Source organism: Amyelois transitella, chromosome 17, assembly GCF_032362555.1.
Source record: "Amyelois transitella isolate CPQ chromosome 17, ilAmyTran1.1, whole genome shotgun sequence".
NCBI classification, from domain to species: domain Eukaryota; kingdom Metazoa; phylum Arthropoda; class Insecta; order Lepidoptera; family Pyralidae; genus Amyelois; species Amyelois transitella.
The window spans coordinates 3,734,197-3,751,911 of NC_083520.1; the positions used below are offsets into that span (position 1 = coordinate 3,734,197).

Below are 17,715 nucleotides of genomic sequence, written 5' to 3' on the forward strand. Positions count from 1 at the left end.
GTAGTGAAGCTATTGACATATTACTTTAAAGATTAGTACTAGAAAGCGGTACAATAATGTTTGTAAAAAGATGAAGTTCTAGTTAACAATGGGCTACTCCAATAGGAAAGCGTAAGACTTAAAGGAGATAAAAGGACGACTTCATTTTTTTTTAATTAATTCAAAGAATTTTACAAAAACGAAACTGTAAAAGAATTCTCACAATTCAAATGACTTTGATGGGATAATGCGAAATATCTTTGAAGAAATGTTTATCCTACAAAATGAGGTCGATTTAAAAGGCGTGTTTAATTTGATCTCTTAATTTACCGAGATAAGCGATAATGAAGTCTTCAGTTTAATTTATTTTTTTTAACGTTACAAAGGTTTGATGACAAAAATTGGGAAAGTATTAATTATTATTACTTATATGACAATAATTATAAAATTTTGTTTATACTTTAATCAGGAGTTCCGGGAGCAGTACTGCATCAACAACAAACAACTGGATCTGCTGGAACTGGAGAAGTCCAAGAAGGACAGATTCCTCGGATGCCTCTCACAATACCACATTGAGAGTCCATGCTCACGAACCAATAGGTAGGTGTTCATTCGTATACTTGTAAATACTTTCTGGCGTAAGAGGAAGAATGCAAGAATAAAATTTTGATCGGTATTCGGGGACTAAGTTATAGTTTTATAAGTTAAAGGGTTATTTGGTTATCTTGTAACCACAATACTACCTCAATTCAAATAAGGTGAAAGTGAGTCATTTTTAATTAATCTCGGTTGGTCCAATTCTAAATAAGTTTTTTTATCAACATTGGACTATCGCGCCATTATGTAATTAATATTTGTGGATATGAATTATTATTAATTTAAAATTATTTATTAGTTATATTAAAAAAGCTAGTGATTTTAACTGTACCTGGAACGTACATTTGAAGGTTTCCTTTTGAGCAGTAAAAAACCAAGCATCCAAACAAAGTCCCGCTGATTGCTATGCCAGACACGCCATGATCCCGTGACCTGTAATATCTCAAACTCAAGTTTCGGCTCCAGAGAAATTTTGCGTTAATTTTTTTTTTCGCAAAAGCTTTTCTGTTTTATGAGCTTCTTTCTATTTTATTTTTAAGTAACTAGGACGTGGTCATTTCCAGAGATAAAAGTAGGCTGTGTTTCAGAGCAAGGGTTATTTGTCAAAATTCATGTTGAGTCACTGAAAATTAAATGAAGAATAAAAATGTTAGTAGAATAATTAATTCTTACTACTTATATACGTCATATACTTTCCGAACTTTTTATGTTTCTGAACGTACGTTTTTGTTTTGCTTGGAAGATAAAAGAACAACGGCATACTCAACCTAAATCTTCATTTTAATATGAAGGAACTAAGTTTTAGTACATTTTCAACATTTTCGAGTTTGCTACGAGTTAAAGTGACTCCACTTTAACTCGTAGCAAACTCGAAACTTGCCTGTTGCGAGTTCATGAAATTGTTAACTAAGATTATTATCATCCCTACAAATACCTGTTTGGCAAGTTTCCTACTCAAGGTACAAGTTTTCAAGGAAATATGCAAATTGAAACTTAGATTTGGTTTACGAGATTTAAATGTGTGGCAAACTTATGATGGGTTTAAAAATATTAATTTAAAAAGTACCCATTAGAAAGTCAAGAAATTATCTTCGATGAATGAGTTAGTTAGTTAGAGAGAAAGGAAATTGACTGACTGAACTTGAGGAATCTGCAGATTAAAGCGTAAATTTGAAGCATCAGTGCCGTTGGCGCCGTCGGTGGTCTAATGGTTAAGGTACGGATTAAAAAGCGTTTACTTGCGAAGACGGCAGTCGCTTCGAGTAAAAACCTAACTGATTCAGGAGCTTGGTCACATTCAGTTTCCTCCAGACAGGCGAAGATGTAACTGGAAGTAACGTTAGAAGTTATTGAGAACATTAACTCAGGAAACTTTCAAACCAAATTTTAATACATATATTTTCTGAATATTAAGGTTTTATTCGCGGTAAATAAATGCATAAATACTAGAGTTACGTATATTACCGACAAAAGAAAAGTGGTTCTCTTCTCAGTAAACAATACGCAGATAACTGATGGAGATAAAAAGTTATTGGCTTGTTTGGACATCTCCAGGGATGAATTTGGCGCTTCTATGAATAATATATAAAGATACTTTTCCGGTTAGACTTTAAATGTAAGGTGTATCCGAAAATATTATATTAATGTAATTCTTTCCTTTTATATATCGTGTTTTTCATGAAATTAGTTTTAAATGATTATAATATTTTTAAAATGCTTCCGAAGGGTAATTAACAATATGGCTATTGATGTACCAAATTAATGTTATTCATTTATTAAGCGTAACAATTTAGTTTGGTTTTAGATACTATCTCTCACATTCCTTTAAAAATTATAAATAAGAGAAACTTTACCTCTAGTTAGACAAGGTCAATATTATCTTTTAAAAATATGCTTATATATGAATCAATTAAAGTAAATCAAAATGGAAACGAGCTCTTAAATTTCTAAGTCAGCTTTCTGAGTTGATTTCCACAATAAATGTGGATCTCTTACGAAAGCAAAGGTAACAAATTGAGCATTTTATTATTCTGCACCCTTGTAATAGTATTAGGCAGGACTCAAATTGGGGTGAAAAGTCGCCGGTGGAATATTTTGGAGATTTCTTCGCGTCGGAAAAAGAGGAGGTTCTCAATTAGCCACCCGAAACACTTTATAGATGCTTTTTCCGAAAATCCGCCCGCGTCATACTTTATATCTTTGAATATCGGTAAATTCTTTCTTAATCTTCCATTAAACTTTCCAAGGACTACCTACGTATGTAATTTTAGATATTTTTTGTGATAAAATTCCTTGCCTTTTAGGCTTACTCTCTCTTCTCTCTTCGTAAAGTTCTCTAAAGAATAGTTATAACTTTGTATTTTTTATTTTGTAACTTTCAGAGCATCATTTCTATCCGTGTGTGTCCGTCGTCGGGTGCCCTCAGATGAGAACCTTAACACCGACTATGCTCCAATTCAGCGGTATCCAAGGTATGTAGTACCTACCACATATTACTTCATCTTGCTTTCCATAAGATTTAGAGAAAAACACTCTTAAGTAAAATTCGATTCGTTTGTAACTGTTATGTGCACGTTGTAAACAAATTTTACCCCGTATTAAAAATATCTATAGCCTCGGGTAAAATTATCGGACCATATAATATTTACGATGTTTATAAAATAGGAAAATAAGGTATATAGATATCACAAGTGCTAAAACAATGACAAATGTGTTTTTCTAGTTCTAAGAAAATCCCAAGATTTAGAAGATCTATCTACATTATAACGTACAAAAGCGAAAAATATATCTGAAATTGAAAAGATAATTTTAGTTTATGCTTGGGAAAGAATTTTGTCGTTTTATCAACGAAAACATAGTCATAAGAGTATCAGTTAACCTGACACCTCGATTAAACATTTTCTAATCTAAACCGCTTCACTTAAATCGAAGCACACGCGAGCGGAATTTCCCGGCGAAAATTTCTCATCAATACTTTATCGAGGTAATTTCATTTTTATGTCACTTTCGTGACCAGACTAGCTTTTGTGATAGCTAAAGTAGCCATTACGGATTTCATGGATAAAACAAAGAAATCTGGTGATTTAACGAATAATGCGTCATAAGCACCAGGTAGAACAAAGAGGTAATTTCTTCTGAGAAAAAATGTAGGTAGTATTTACGGAATGACTCGAACAATAAATCGTCTTAAGTGATGAGGGATGTGAGTCCACAAATCAAATGGAAAGATCACAAGATGAATGGAGAGTGCATTCTTTGGTTTATGGTGTCGTTATGTTGGACAAATACTAACTGTAGAATTTTCCCATTAGCCGATTATTGTACCTTAATAAGCCTGATTTGCCCACTATGTAGGAAATTAATACCTTCCAATTTTATGTAGCCATGCTTTAAATAAAAGAAAATGTAATTCCTAAATAAAAACATCGTAATTTAACTATAAATATTTTTAACTGTTTTGTTATTTACAAATGAGTCCTAAAAATTTGCTATCATTTATCTTATTCCAAAAGTAGGCCAAAACCTAGTATCTGTTTCGGTATAAATTTGAACCCAAAGACCTGATGATCCAAGCCCGACCTCCAACAGGTTTGGCCAACCCACCCCCGCTCCCCCCGAGGTGTCAGCATACGATGCCGAACTGGAATGCTCGTACTTCCGCAGGAGACCACGCTCCGTGTGCAGCCAGCCTGACCCCAAGCGGTACACCTGGATGCCAGAGGATGAAGACTTCACCCGGATGGAGTGGCCACAGTGAGTTTTGATTTATTTGTTCAGTCAGATACACGAATAGTGCTTAAATACTACATTCAACGCAATACAGATTTAATTAAATTCTGATATGAACAAAGAGTATCAGTCCGTGTGGTTCCCGGCACCAATACAAAAAATAATAGAACCACTCCATTTCTTTCCCATGGAAGTCGTAAAAGGCGACTAAGGGATAGGCTCACAAACTTGGGATTTTTTTTAGGCGATAGGCTAGCAACCTGTCACTATTCGAATCTCAATTCTATCATTAAGCCAAATAGCTGAACGTGGCCATTCAGTCTTTTCCAGACTGTTGGCTCTGTCTACCCCGCAAAGGATATAGACGTGACCAAATGTTATGTTATATTTTATCAGTTTATGAAATGAGAAAATATTATAACAAACCCTTTGAAAGCTCTACTTGAACTGATAAACGTGCGTACTATGTCGCAACTAGTTTGTTTTGTCTGTACGCGGATTACATCTAGTACAATGTATGTCTGTGGTGGAACTTCGCTTGGAAAATCGATTACGTAACTCGAAAGTGTTAAATTCCCGACAGTCCCCAACGCCCTGCATAGGTAAATGAAGTCAGACAAAGTCATTTCGAGTAAAAGCCTAACTAAATGCAATATCGAGTTGAAAGGTGGACTTCGGGCATCTCTGCTGTGCCCAATATTTTTTCTTTTGCCACAGAGGCGTTATTTTATAAAATACCTATTATTTATTTAAAGGCATAACAGTTGTATAATTTATTTAATTTATCACGTCGAAACAACGGGTGATATAATAAAGATCTATGTCGTTTCTAAATGTGTGTAAGTCGTAGATGAAATCTGGGGCGATGAACGACACTGATAATGTACAATTATGGTAATGATTGTTATGTCCTTTACGAAATAGGGCCATATTTTGCGAATATTTTACACAGAATAGCGTATAATATTTTACAGAGTAGTAGTAGGGTAGTAGGGTAATTACCTAACTTTCCCACTCCTGATTCGTGGTCATGAGTAAACTCCGGTTTCATCTACAAAAAGACGCAGTTAGGACAAAATCCAGAAGGATGTTGATAATTTCCAAGGACATTTTCATAAATATTCATGAAAACTTCATCAAAATACGATCTACATTCGCTGAAAGAGCCAATAACTTGGTTTTAATTAAAATTCAGCAAAAAGGCTCTAATTCAGTTACGGGCTAACGATTTGAGTACGTTCACGAGTCCGGGAAATACTTAATGGGAAGCTGGATAAAATACTGCCCTCTTATTTGAGGAAGCCACAAATTGCTGTGAAGTGGATAAGTACTATATTCCTTTGAAACTTTGTTGAGTCTAGATAGGCAACGGGAATTAACTATACAAGGTCAATGAAATAAGAATATATAGGTATTGCCGTGTGGTTTTCGGCACCAAGATAAAAAAGAATAGGACTACTCCGTCTCTTTCTTATGGATGTCGTAAAAAACAACTACGGGATAGGCTTATAAACTTTAGATTCTTCTTTTAGGCGATGGGTTAGCAACCTGTCACTTTTTGAATCTCAATTCTACCATTAAGCAGATATATAGGGGTAGCAGTTAAATTTTAAATACGCATTTTTAAAACTCTCTACATTTAAATATATTAAAAATAATATTTGTAGTATTTTAGGTAATAATTTAATGAAATTTTAATAAGTAATAATTAATTTACCTGCTGGCATATTGTACTCATATCTAGCACTATGGAATCATTGCAAAAATCAATGGCACAAGTGATGGAGCATTTCAACACAAAAATGGCGGATTTTCAAAAGGATTTACAAAAGGCCAGCCCCACTCCGACACTCAAAGCACTATCCACTGATTTTGTTGCTTTCAAGAATTTTGTTTCTACGATGATGAGGGAGTTTCAGCAACAGTTTGAGTTGTTGGCCCAGCAGCAGAATCGTCTGGAGATACAACAAGACCAGTTCGAGATGAGAGGACGCCGGAAAATCCTACTATTGCATGGAGTGTCTGAGAGCCCGAAGGAGGATATTGTATCCATAATCTCTGGTTTGGCAGCAAATAAGCTAAAGCTTTCCAACTTCAGGGAAGATGATCTTTGCCGTTTTCATCGCCTAGGCAAGGCATCTCGACAAAAGCCAAGGCCTATTCTTGTGGAATTTTGTACCCTTGCAATAAAGAACAAGTTTTGGGCTGCCAAAACGCAACTGAAGGGGGCCGGTGTGACGATGTCTGAATTTCTCACTAAAGGGCGGCATGATACATTTATGGCGGCACGTGAAAGCTTCGGCGTAAACAGGTGTTGGACTCGGGATGGCTATGTGTTTGTGGTCACTCCTGATGGGGTGAGGCATCATCTGAACTCCTGTGCAGAGGTAAAACACTTGAGCCTTTCATTTTCGAACGCTGAGACTGGCGGTGGTCTCGTCGCCGGTGCCATTTCTACCCCGAAAGCAACAGTGGTCGCCAAGAAGTGACTTTCCTAAGTTATTAGCTAGGTACCTAATTTATTTACTGTGCTTAGTGTTCGTTGTGTATACTTTTTGTGTAATAGCCCAATGTTAAATAGGCAACTATATTGTACCCACATTATTTTTATAACTTCAACTTAGGTACCTAACTCACAGCACTTTTTATTTTGTTTATTTCACACCGTATATACGTTTTGGCTTATTTGCTTATAAATATTTTTAATTTTCTTTCTTTCTTTTCTATATTATGGCTTCCACCGGACTTTCGGTGATTCTGCCAATGTCATGGTTTGAAGAGACACGAAGTTACAAAAATGGACGGTATACAATCTGAAAGGAGAAGGTTAACAAATGTACAAACACAAAAAGACAAACACAACAAGTAGGTATTGTTAGTAAAAGAGAAGACAAGTTAATGATTATAATGTGTAGTGAGTGTGTAAGGTATAAAAGTTGTGCAAAACAAGGGATATACTTAATAGGGAGATTTCGGAAGTTAAAAAAAATAAATAAATTTGTAATGGGAACTATAGTTTTAGGTTATTTTTAGTTATGAACTTTGCAATTATATAACAGAACCGAGTGTGGACAAGAGAAAGAAATGAATTAGTGTCTAAATTTAGATGGGGAATGTTAGACGGAATTATGTTACGAAGATGGACCACAAGTTTGGGGCAGTTGAAAATTATGTGATTAAGACTACCTTCATCCAGGCCACATTCACAGATAGAAGTATCTCTAATTCGGAGTTTATGGAGGAAGACAGGGATACATACATGGCCAAGTCGCATTCGGATAATAACCGACGTTACCCACTTCTCCAAGTTTCGATGCCGGAAGAACCAAGGGACTTTGGGTAAGTTTGGTTGGATATTTCCATACCAGACACCTTTTTGCTGACGAGAATGTTGCCATTGTCTATTCCAATTAGTCATTAATTGTGGTTTAGCCAGAAGTCTAAGGTCTCGAGAGTAATGAAATTTGTGGCAGTCAGAACCTGAAGTAGAAGCTTGTTTAGCCCACATATCTACTGTTTCATTACCCTTGATTCCTGAATGGCTTGGAATCCAAGCAATAACTACATTAATACTGGAAGACTGACATTTATATAAGGTTTCTCTTATTTTCAGGGTAATTGGAAAGTTATCCTTTGCATGGAAGGGTCGTTTCAAAATATCTTGGAGGCAGCTCAAAGAGTCTGAGAGGATAAGTGATTTGTCCAAATTGTGAGATAAAACAAATTGAACAGCTTCAAAGAGAGCAATGGATTCTCCAGTAAATATAGAGGATTGTGAAAGATATTTAAAACTTAGTAAAAGATTGAATTTAGGTATCCAAACTGCTGCACCAACATTAGAGTCCTGAGATAATTTGGAAGCATCCGTAAAAATGAGGGTCCAATCAGACCATTTCTCAGAAATGATCCGGTTGAATATCCTATCAGCACCAGGAAGATTCTTGGATAGTCCTATGTTTAGAAGAACATTAGGTTGGAAGATGAGAGGGTGGAAGTCAATATCAAAGATAGGATTTTTGGAGAATTGGGCAACTGGGTGGGGAAGGTTATCTATTTTATCGAAGCTTTTAACCAAAGGGGGGTGATCTTTGTTAACCCAATAAGAAGAGGTATGACAATAGTCTGATAGAGAGTTAAGTATTTCTAATAAGGGATGAGAAAATAATTGGATTGTTTTGTAAAGAAATCTATCAGCTAAAAATTGTCTCCTTAATACAAGAGGAGGATCCAAACATTCAACCTGAAGGGCATTTGTTGGAGAAGATTTCATAGCACCGGTTATAATTCTGAGACATTTATGTTGAATTTTGTCTAATTTCGCCAAAGCTAATTTGTTGCATGGTTCTAATAAGAAGGCACCGTAGTCAAAATGGCTACGTACAAGGGCATTATAAATTAATTTTTGACTATAGGGGTGGGAGCCCCAGCGGACCCCAGAGAGAGACCTCATGACATTAACTCCCTTTTCAGCTTTTTGGACAACATGGTTTAAGTGAGTAACACCTGTTAGTTTGGAGTCTAAGGTAATTCCTAAAAATTTACAACTGTCTTTTTGAGGGATAGTTTCATTATTAATCGAAATAGTTAATAGGGGCAAAGATCTCTTCCGAGTAAAGACGACACAGTTTGATTTAAGCGGGGAGATAGATAATCCATGGTCTTCTAACCAGGTGTTGAGGTAAAAAAGAGCTGAATTTAAACGACGGCTAATGTCATCAAAGGAGTCCGAAGAAGCGAAAAGAACTATATCATCAGCATATTGAAGAATATTGCAAAAGCAATTGACAGACTGATCTAGGTCAGAAGTATATAAATTATACAATATGGGACTAAGTACAGAGCCCTGTGGAAGACCCTTCCAAACAGAGCGAGGGGGAAGAAGAGAACCCTGCAAACGGACAATTATGTGACGATCCATGAGCATATTACACATGATATTAATCAGCCTCACTGGAATACTCAGCTTATGCAATTTTTGCCTGAGAATAGGAAGTTGAACGTTATCATATGCTGAAGTTATGTCAAGAAAAACGCCTACCACATGTTCGTTTTTAGAGAATGCCACTCTTATATGGGAGACCAGGATGCTCAGGCTGTCCAGAGTTCCCATACCTCTTCTAAAGCCAAATTGAGTATTTGGAAGTATGCCCTTTGATTCAATAAACCATTCTAATCGATTTTTGATGAGGTGTTCCATAATTTTATGTATTACCGATGAGAGGGCAATGGGTCTATAGCTGAGGGGGTCTAGAGGGTTCCTCCCTGGTTTAAGAATGGGAATAATAATTTGGTTCTTCCATGATTCTGGGACAGACCCAGACAGGAAGATATGATTTAAAATGGACAGGAGGTATAATTTGGAAGGAAGAGGAGCGTTGGTAATGAAAGAAAAGGGAATGCCGTCAATACCAGGGGAGGAATCCTTGAGACCGTCCAGAGCGGATAATAATTCTTGGAGGGAGAAGGGATCATCTAGGATGGTTGGGGAAGGACAGTTATATGAGGAGTATGGAAGTTCGTCCAAAGCAGGAGCGGTTAGAGGGGAAAGTCTATTTATAAAATCATTGAGCCAAGGTGAAGTGTCATTAGAAGAGGAGTCTTGATAAGCTGTGGCTCTTCTAAAAGATTTAATTTTCTTCCAGACACTTGAAAGAGAGGATTTGGGGGAAATGGACTCACAAAAGGACTTCCAGCCAAGGTGTTTTTTTTGGGACAATAGACGCTTAGTCTGTGCCATTGTTTTACGAACAAGTAGATAATTTGTCAAGGTGGGGTCACTATTAAAATCTTTCTCAGCTTTGTTTCTTTTCCTGATAAATTCGGAGCATTCAGAGTCCCACCATGGAGGGGAGGGAATTTTGTTGTGTGAAGCATTTTTAATTGGGATTGATTCATCTGCAGCAGAAATAACAGCAGATATGAACTCTTCATACACCTGTAAAAAGTTTTGGCTAGAGGGAGAGGGAAGGGAGGAAGTAAGAACCTTGAGGCAAGTTGAGAACTCGTCCCAGTCTGCCTTTTCGGTTTTGTATTTAAGAAGAGGAGGAAGGGGCGAAACCTTGGAAATGGATTTAATTAGTGTGGTAAGGACTGGAAAATGATCACTACCATAAGAAGTAGGTAAGACCCGCCAAAGCAATAGAGGAGCAAGTTGGGGGGATGTTAGGGTAAGGTCTGGGATACTGGCATTTTGGGACGGAGGAGACCGGCGGGTGATAGAGCCATCATTTAAAGTGCAAAGGTTTATGTTGTCAAGAAGATCAAGAAAGACAGGAAAAATTGAATCGTCAAAGGGGCAGCCCCAGAGGGTGCTACGTATGTTAAAGTCACCTAATATGATAAGGGGAGTAGGGATAGAAGATAGAATAGACTGTAGTTCCAGGACAATAGAGTGGTGAGGGTGAGGGAGGTAAACAGAAACAAAGGATATTTCTAAGGCTCTCACAGCAACAACATGGAAGGAAGAGCTGTGAGGGGGAATAGGAACTTGAGTGAAGGTGATGGATTGAGAGACTAACAAAGCGCAGCCTGCCCAACCATCATCTCTATCATCTCGAAAACAAGAGTAGTGTGGGATATGGAAGTGAGACGTGCGTTTAAGGCACGTTTCAGCAATGGCAACTATAATGGGATTGTATCTATTGATTAAGAAGACTAAATCAGGTTTCTTTTTGGATACACTCCTAGTATTCCACTGAAGAAGAACTTGGTCCATTATGTTTGGAAAGGATGGGAACGATTATTTGTTGAAGACGAGAAATGGTATTGGGCGGTAACATATCAACATCTCGTGATAAAAATTGGATAAGGGCGTCTGCTAAAATCTCAAATAGGTTATCATTTGGAGATAAAGCAGTGGAAGGGTCCTGGTGTTGGCAAGAACACGCACAACCATTGGGAAGGGAAGATTTTGGAGTTGCGGTAATTTCTCTGAGAGCCTGAATGTCATAAGACTTACCAAGCTCTGGTCTGGTTTTAGGGGAAATTGTAATCGTTTTTTTGTAAGAGGAAGACAGATTGGGGGCTGAAGAGCGGGGAGGGTTTGGTGGGCGTTGTGGAGAGGAGACTGGAGATTGGGAGGAGTAGAATTGGGAGGAAGCAGGGGTATCTGCAGCAGCAACTTGTGAAAAAGAACGTTTTTGAGGAATTTTCATTGCTGCCTCAGAGTAACTAATGTTATCGTTTGCCATGATAACTTTTATTTGTTTCTGTCTAATATGTTCGGGGCAGGATGGGTCAGTAGCAAGATGGGAATTCCCGCAGAATAAACATAATAAAGGAACATCTGAGGAGCATGAATCACCTGAGTGTTGGAATTGGCCACACCTATAGCAGCGTGGTTTGGAGCGGCACTGTTTGCTGATATGACCAAATTTACAGCAGTTCCTACATTGGATTGTGGGGAGGAGGTAGACTGATACAGGGAGAGAGGTATGGAAACAAAAAACTCTTTCCGGGAGGACATGTCCACGGAAAGTAAGGACAACAGTAGTGGTTGGGAACCAGGAAACGGAGGAGTCAGGTTTCTTTGATTTGGAGTTAAGACGTCTGGCCATTACTACCTGACCACAGTTGGGCGGAACAGAAATATTATTAATTAATTCTTCAAGAGTCCAGTCCGTAGGGATATCTCTAACAACTCCCATGCGAGAGATATTGAATCTCGGGACAGACGCAGTATATTTATTATTTGGGATTAAAGGATTTTCTAAAAAAGAATTGGCAGAGTCCCTATCTGTAAATTCGATTGAAATTTTGTTCCTGCCCATGAGTTTAAGTCCCCCAGATTTGATACCACTGACAGAATTTTGATGCAGAAATTGAGCAAATTTAAGCAGCTTAATAGATAGACCCGCAGAAGGATCGGGTTCCATCCTCGTAACATATACGATAAACGGAGCATCGTCTTCGTCGGTATATTTAATGATAGAGTCCGGTTCAAAACCCGGACGATGAAAAACAGATTGGATTGAGTCCGATGGGGGAGAAGTTTTTTTTGGTTCCGATTCTATTGCAGATTCGGCAGGTCGCTTAGAAGGGCGAGGCGTAGAGGATTTCTTCCTGAAAGAAGAACTCGTACCTCCCCAGTCTGGGGGGCCTTCTTCGTCACCCAACAATATTTTTAATTATTCTTTTGCATTGACTTTGACAATGACATTTGATCATTGTCAGAAGTGCCATCAAATAAAAGTGTGGATATGGCATTGGACATTACTTGTAATGCCTTTTTTTTTAATATTTTCGCTTACCCTACTCTAAAGGTTATGTTTATTTAAAATGCTGAATTGTCAAAGTAATGATTCACCGCAATCTTTCCCTTATGCTGGCAGGTAGATATATGAATACATAATATAGAATATTACACTATATTATTAGGTAATTATTAATAAAATAATAAAATAATATTTATATATACTTTAAGGTTAGGTTTATATTATATTATACTGCCTAGGTATTTATCTATATATATATAAATATCATACAATGAATATTGATCGTGATGATAGCTTTGGAACAGTGACTTCAACTGAGGACAGTTTTTATTCTATCCCCACACCCTTAAATGAAATTCTGCACAATACCTTCTCCGAGTCACGTAAGTGTTTTAATGCGGTTCATATTAATGCACAGAGTATTCCGGCACACTACCCTGATCTCTTAACCACCTTCGACAGTAAACACATTCATGCCGTTTTTGTCTCAGAGACTTGGCTTAATCCTGCTTTACCCTCTACTTCTTACTCACTTCCAGGCTTTATCCTCATTAGAAATGACCGGATCACAGATACGACCGGTGGTGGTGTTGCGATTTACCTGCGCTCTTATATCCCATACAATATTATCCGAGTATCCCAACATACAAATCCTTCTTGTGAAGCCGAGTATCTTTTTATTGAAGCAACTCTTAACCACACTCGAGTTCTTTTAGGTGTTTTCTACAGCCCGTCCGATACAATCCGTTATTTTTCAACTCTCGAAACCATTCTTGAAGATTTGGCACCATCTTACGGCCAAGTCATCATCATGGGTGACTTTAACACTTGCCTTCTTAGGAATGACCATCGTTCTTCTAGTTTCCTATCTGTTGTTAATTCTTGCAACTTATCTGTTCTTCCACTTCAAGCCACCCATCATTTCCCTAACAGGGAACCCACACTCCTCGACCTCATCCTAGTTTCTTCTGCTGATCTAGTTGCAGGACACGGGCAACACAGTGCTGATATGTTTTCTTACCATGACCTCTTGTTTCTCTCTTATAAACTTCGCCCGCCCAAAGCCAGATCTAAAGTCCTAATGCAAAGAAATTTTGGTTCAATGAATGTGGATTTTCTACGGGCTGACGCTAACAACACTAATTGGGAAAGGATATCCAACCTAGCTTCTGTCGACGAGCAGGTGGAAAACTTCAACAACATGATTATAGAACTTTATGATAAGCATGCTCCTATCCGTCCGATAAGAGTAAAACACTATCCCGCACCCTGGCTCACTGAAGATGTCAAAAATGCTATCCACATAAAGCACATCATGAAAACAAAATTTAAACGTGATTCTGATCGATATCGGGACAAATACATGGAGGCACGTAACCGTAGTAATAGGAAATGCAGGGAAGCACAGCGCCGCCATATCCATAAATCCGTCGAAAATGGTGACCCAGCCAAAATTTGGAAATTTCTTAGATCGCTAGGAGTTGGAAAAAATAACACCAAGACCCCTAAAACCATCGACATCAATTTGCTTAATAAGCACTTCTCATCTTCCACTTCATTTGATGGCAATGACAAGCTCAACACGTTAAACCATCTGTCTTCACTTCCAACCCCGGATTTTTCCTTTTCATTTAGTCAAGTAGCTGCTAGTGATGTTGAGAAGTGTTTGCTATCGGTATCTTCGAACGCAGTGGGAACAGACGATATCAGTCGTAACATGATCCTGCCAATCCTTGACATCCTTCTACCTACGATCTCAAGCATCATGAACAAATCCCTTACATCCGGTACCTTTCCATCTGCATGGAAAAATGCTAATATTACCCCCATCCCAAAAAAATCAAATCCAACTTCTTTCTCGGATTTTCGACCCATCTCCATCCTTCCATTCCTATCAAAAGTGCTAGAGCGGTTAGTCCAATTACAACTTGACAGTTTCCTGGTCAAAAACAATCTCCTCAACCCATTTCAATCCGGATTTAGGGCTGGACATAGTACGACTACCGCTTTAGTAAAAATCACAGATGATATCCGATATGGCATTGAAAATTCACAAGTCACAATCCTGGCTCTTCTGGACTTCAGTAATGCCTTCAACACTGTGGACTTTGACGTTCTCTTAGGTCTGATGCAATCACTGAACATATCTCCTTCAGCTATTAACTGGTTTCAATCTTATCTGTGCGGACGCCGCCAGCGGGTGCGCATTGAGGACGAGTTTTCTTCTTGGTGCCATACCGTGGCTGGTGTCCCTCAGGGTGGTGTGCTCTCTCCTCTCTTATTTGCGTTATTTATAAACTCCATCTCGTTTCAGCTCTGCACTTCCTATCATCTCTATGCTGATGACCTTCAAATTTACTGCCACTCTTCTTTAAGTGACCTATCAAACGGCATTGGAAAAATTAATGGCGATTTGTCTCATATATCCAAATGGAGCAGGGATCACGGGCTTATTGTTAACCCCACCAAAACTCAAGCAATCATTATAGGCTCCCCGTGGCAGATTTCAAGAATTGATTGGTCTTCCCTCCCTCCTATTTCCTTTAATGGTGTAAACATTGTTTATAGCGAAAGGGTCAAAAATTTAGGTGTTCTCTTTGACCGTCAGCTCTCATGGTCCCCTCAAGTGGCGGAAGTTAGCAGGAAAATATTCGCATCAGCAAGGTCACTCACAAGACTAAAAAAATTCTTACCCATTGCAACTAAAATTTCACTTGCCCAATCCTTACTTCTGCCTGTCCTTGACTATGCTGATTCATGCTATCTCAATCTTTCTGAAGATCTACTTAATAAACTTGAGCGCCTTCAAAATTTCTGTATCAGGTTCATATTTGGCTTACGCAAATATGACCACATCTCCTCTTTCCGTGCACAACTCAAGTGGCTTCCAATCAGGTTACGTCGCAATTATCACATTCTCACACTGCTTTTTTCTGTACTTTTCATCCCTTCTACTCCTCAGTATCTTAAAGAGCGCTTCACCTTTTTTCATCAGAATAACAGTCACACTTCCCGTAGTCTAATTGCCCTTCGCCTCAATACTCCCATTAATATGACTGCAGCCTACTCTAAATCCTTTACAGTTCAGGCCGTTCGTCTGTGGAATGCTTTACCCATTGACATACGCACCTCACAAACAATAGGTACCTTTAAAACGAACTTGAAGAAGTACTATCTCTCTTCTTAACTTTATTCATGGTAATATTCATTTTAATCAATATTTTTTTTTTTTTATATAGGTATGTATATTATTATGTATTTATTTATTTTGTGTAATATTATGTATGTAGTCTGTGTAAGTTTATATTTATAGTTTATGTATGTGTGTAGTTTATTTATTATACACTTACTAACATATCTTAAGTATGCTGCCCACCCGGTTCCAGGATTTTACCTTTCACTACCCAAAGGTTGGCTGGAAGAGATTGCTTAGCGATAAGTCCGCCTTTGCTCAACATGTTCATAATGTATGTTTTTTTTACTACGTTTGTATTTTTTTTTTATGGGCAATAAAGATAATTTGTATTGTATTGTATTGTATTAAGCAGCTGAAGGTGATCCATCAGTATTTCAAGACTGCTGGCTCTACTCCGCAAGGAACATAAACACGATTATAAAAATGAATGAATGAAATATATTTCTGCTTAAGTGTTTGTCTTTTATATTTCTCAGATCGGTAATAGAAGATAACGCGGGTTGGCCCCAAACTTACAATGTGGACCAAATCGCGTCAGTAAGCCGAGGCGGCTCTCTGCCTAGACCACCTATGATGCCGTAAGTTATTTATTAGTCACAACTTCATAATCATTTATATGTCATCTTAATAGTGTGTGACAAGTCTATAGGAGCTTGCCCTCTCGATACTAAATCAAATTTCCTACCGATTTTGTTAAAATTTTGTTAAAAGTACTCTAATACTTCTACGTATCGGTTGAGTTTATAAGTATTAGGATTAAACTGACTTTCAACTTTTGCGTAGCTTATAAAAGTTATAAATATTGTGCATGTATGAAAACCTACATTTAATCATTAATGCAATAACGGTCATCAATCAATCATTTATATATGTATAGATAGAACTGTAACTTGTCGATTTTTGTATTGTACGAGTATAAATTTCAGAAACGATTTTGAGAAATACAGTTTAGGATCTACTTTGAGTGGTTTTGAATTTCAACAAAAACCTAATAAAGTTGAAATTGCAATGCATTAGGGTAGCTTGATGTGCTGATTTTACTTCCTCGTGCATCGTATTCATTAGGGACAAAAGTTAAACCTACATCAGTCATAATTGCTCAACATCTCGTGCACGTAGTCTCATTAGGAATATGCTGACTGTATATAGGTAAGACGTAGTGTTGTTGTGTATAAAGATACAAGATCGAGAAAAATATGTTTCATTTTAAAACGAAATCCACCTTAAAGATTTGTTTTTGATTTTAGTAGTAATTTAAAATGCAAGATTGCTATTATTTCGTTAACTGTTCTTTTTCAATCACCTATCGTAAAATTCAGCAATATATGTACCTCTGAAGGAATACCATTAATCAATTCTTTTAATAGTATGTTTCTAAAATCCAATCATGTTTTGTTTAATTCACACGAACGCTTCTCACGTGTCAATGTGTAGTTCAACCAAACCCTTTCAGTCAAGAGTCTATTCATCCATGTAAATGTAGGCAGATACCCATTTTACCCGTACCCACCCTTCAGGGATAAAGGTTACCACAAAAGGTCAAGATATAAAAGTCGACGCTCATTCCACGCTTGCAATTAGGATGAACCGCAAATGTGGGTAGTGTTCGGTGTGTTCCATTTTCGGTACAGTTTAAATTCGATACGATTTAAAAAAAAAAGTTTTCATAAAAAAAAGAAAAATTAAATCATTTTAATTTTTTTTATATTTTCAAATATTTAACAATAAGTGTAGTTTATCTGTGTAGAAAATTGTAACAATTATCCAAGACGTTAAAAGAGCAGATTCTTGTATGTAGCAAGGGAGTGAATGAGCGAGGTGTGTGTTGTTTTGGTTTAAAAACTCAATCACTCTCTGGTAAAAAGGCTTTTCCCGTCAATCGATTTGCCATTTGACAACTAAAAATTTGTTCAAACATTTATGTATTCCTTTCCTAAAAACAATCCTCCTTTCAATTTAAAAGAAAAAGATTTATATTAACGATCTTAAATGTTAAAGAAT

General features: G+C 37.3%; 1 protein-coding gene and 1 long non-coding RNA gene across 2 annotated transcripts in view; both read left to right on the forward strand.

Annotated features, from left to right (window-relative positions):
- The window catches only part of LOC106143341 (uncharacterized), a 61,112-nt gene that overhangs the window by 18,172 nt on the left and 25,225 nt on the right, over positions 1-17,715 (forward strand). The window contains exons 4-7 of the mRNA XM_060948973.1: positions 449-579; positions 2,958-3,047; positions 4,165-4,329; positions 16,191-16,292. Coding sequence (XP_060804956.1) covers positions 449-579; positions 2,958-3,047; positions 4,165-4,329; positions 16,191-16,292 — 488 coding nt within the window. The remainder of the gene's footprint in view (positions 1-448; positions 580-2,957; positions 3,048-4,164; positions 4,330-16,190; positions 16,293-17,715) is intronic.
- LOC132902729 (uncharacterized) lies at positions 7,018-9,482 on the forward strand. The gene is made up of 2 exons (XR_009657227.1): positions 7,018-7,644; positions 7,919-9,482. It is a non-coding gene; the product is annotated as an uncharacterized LOC132902729 (long non-coding RNA).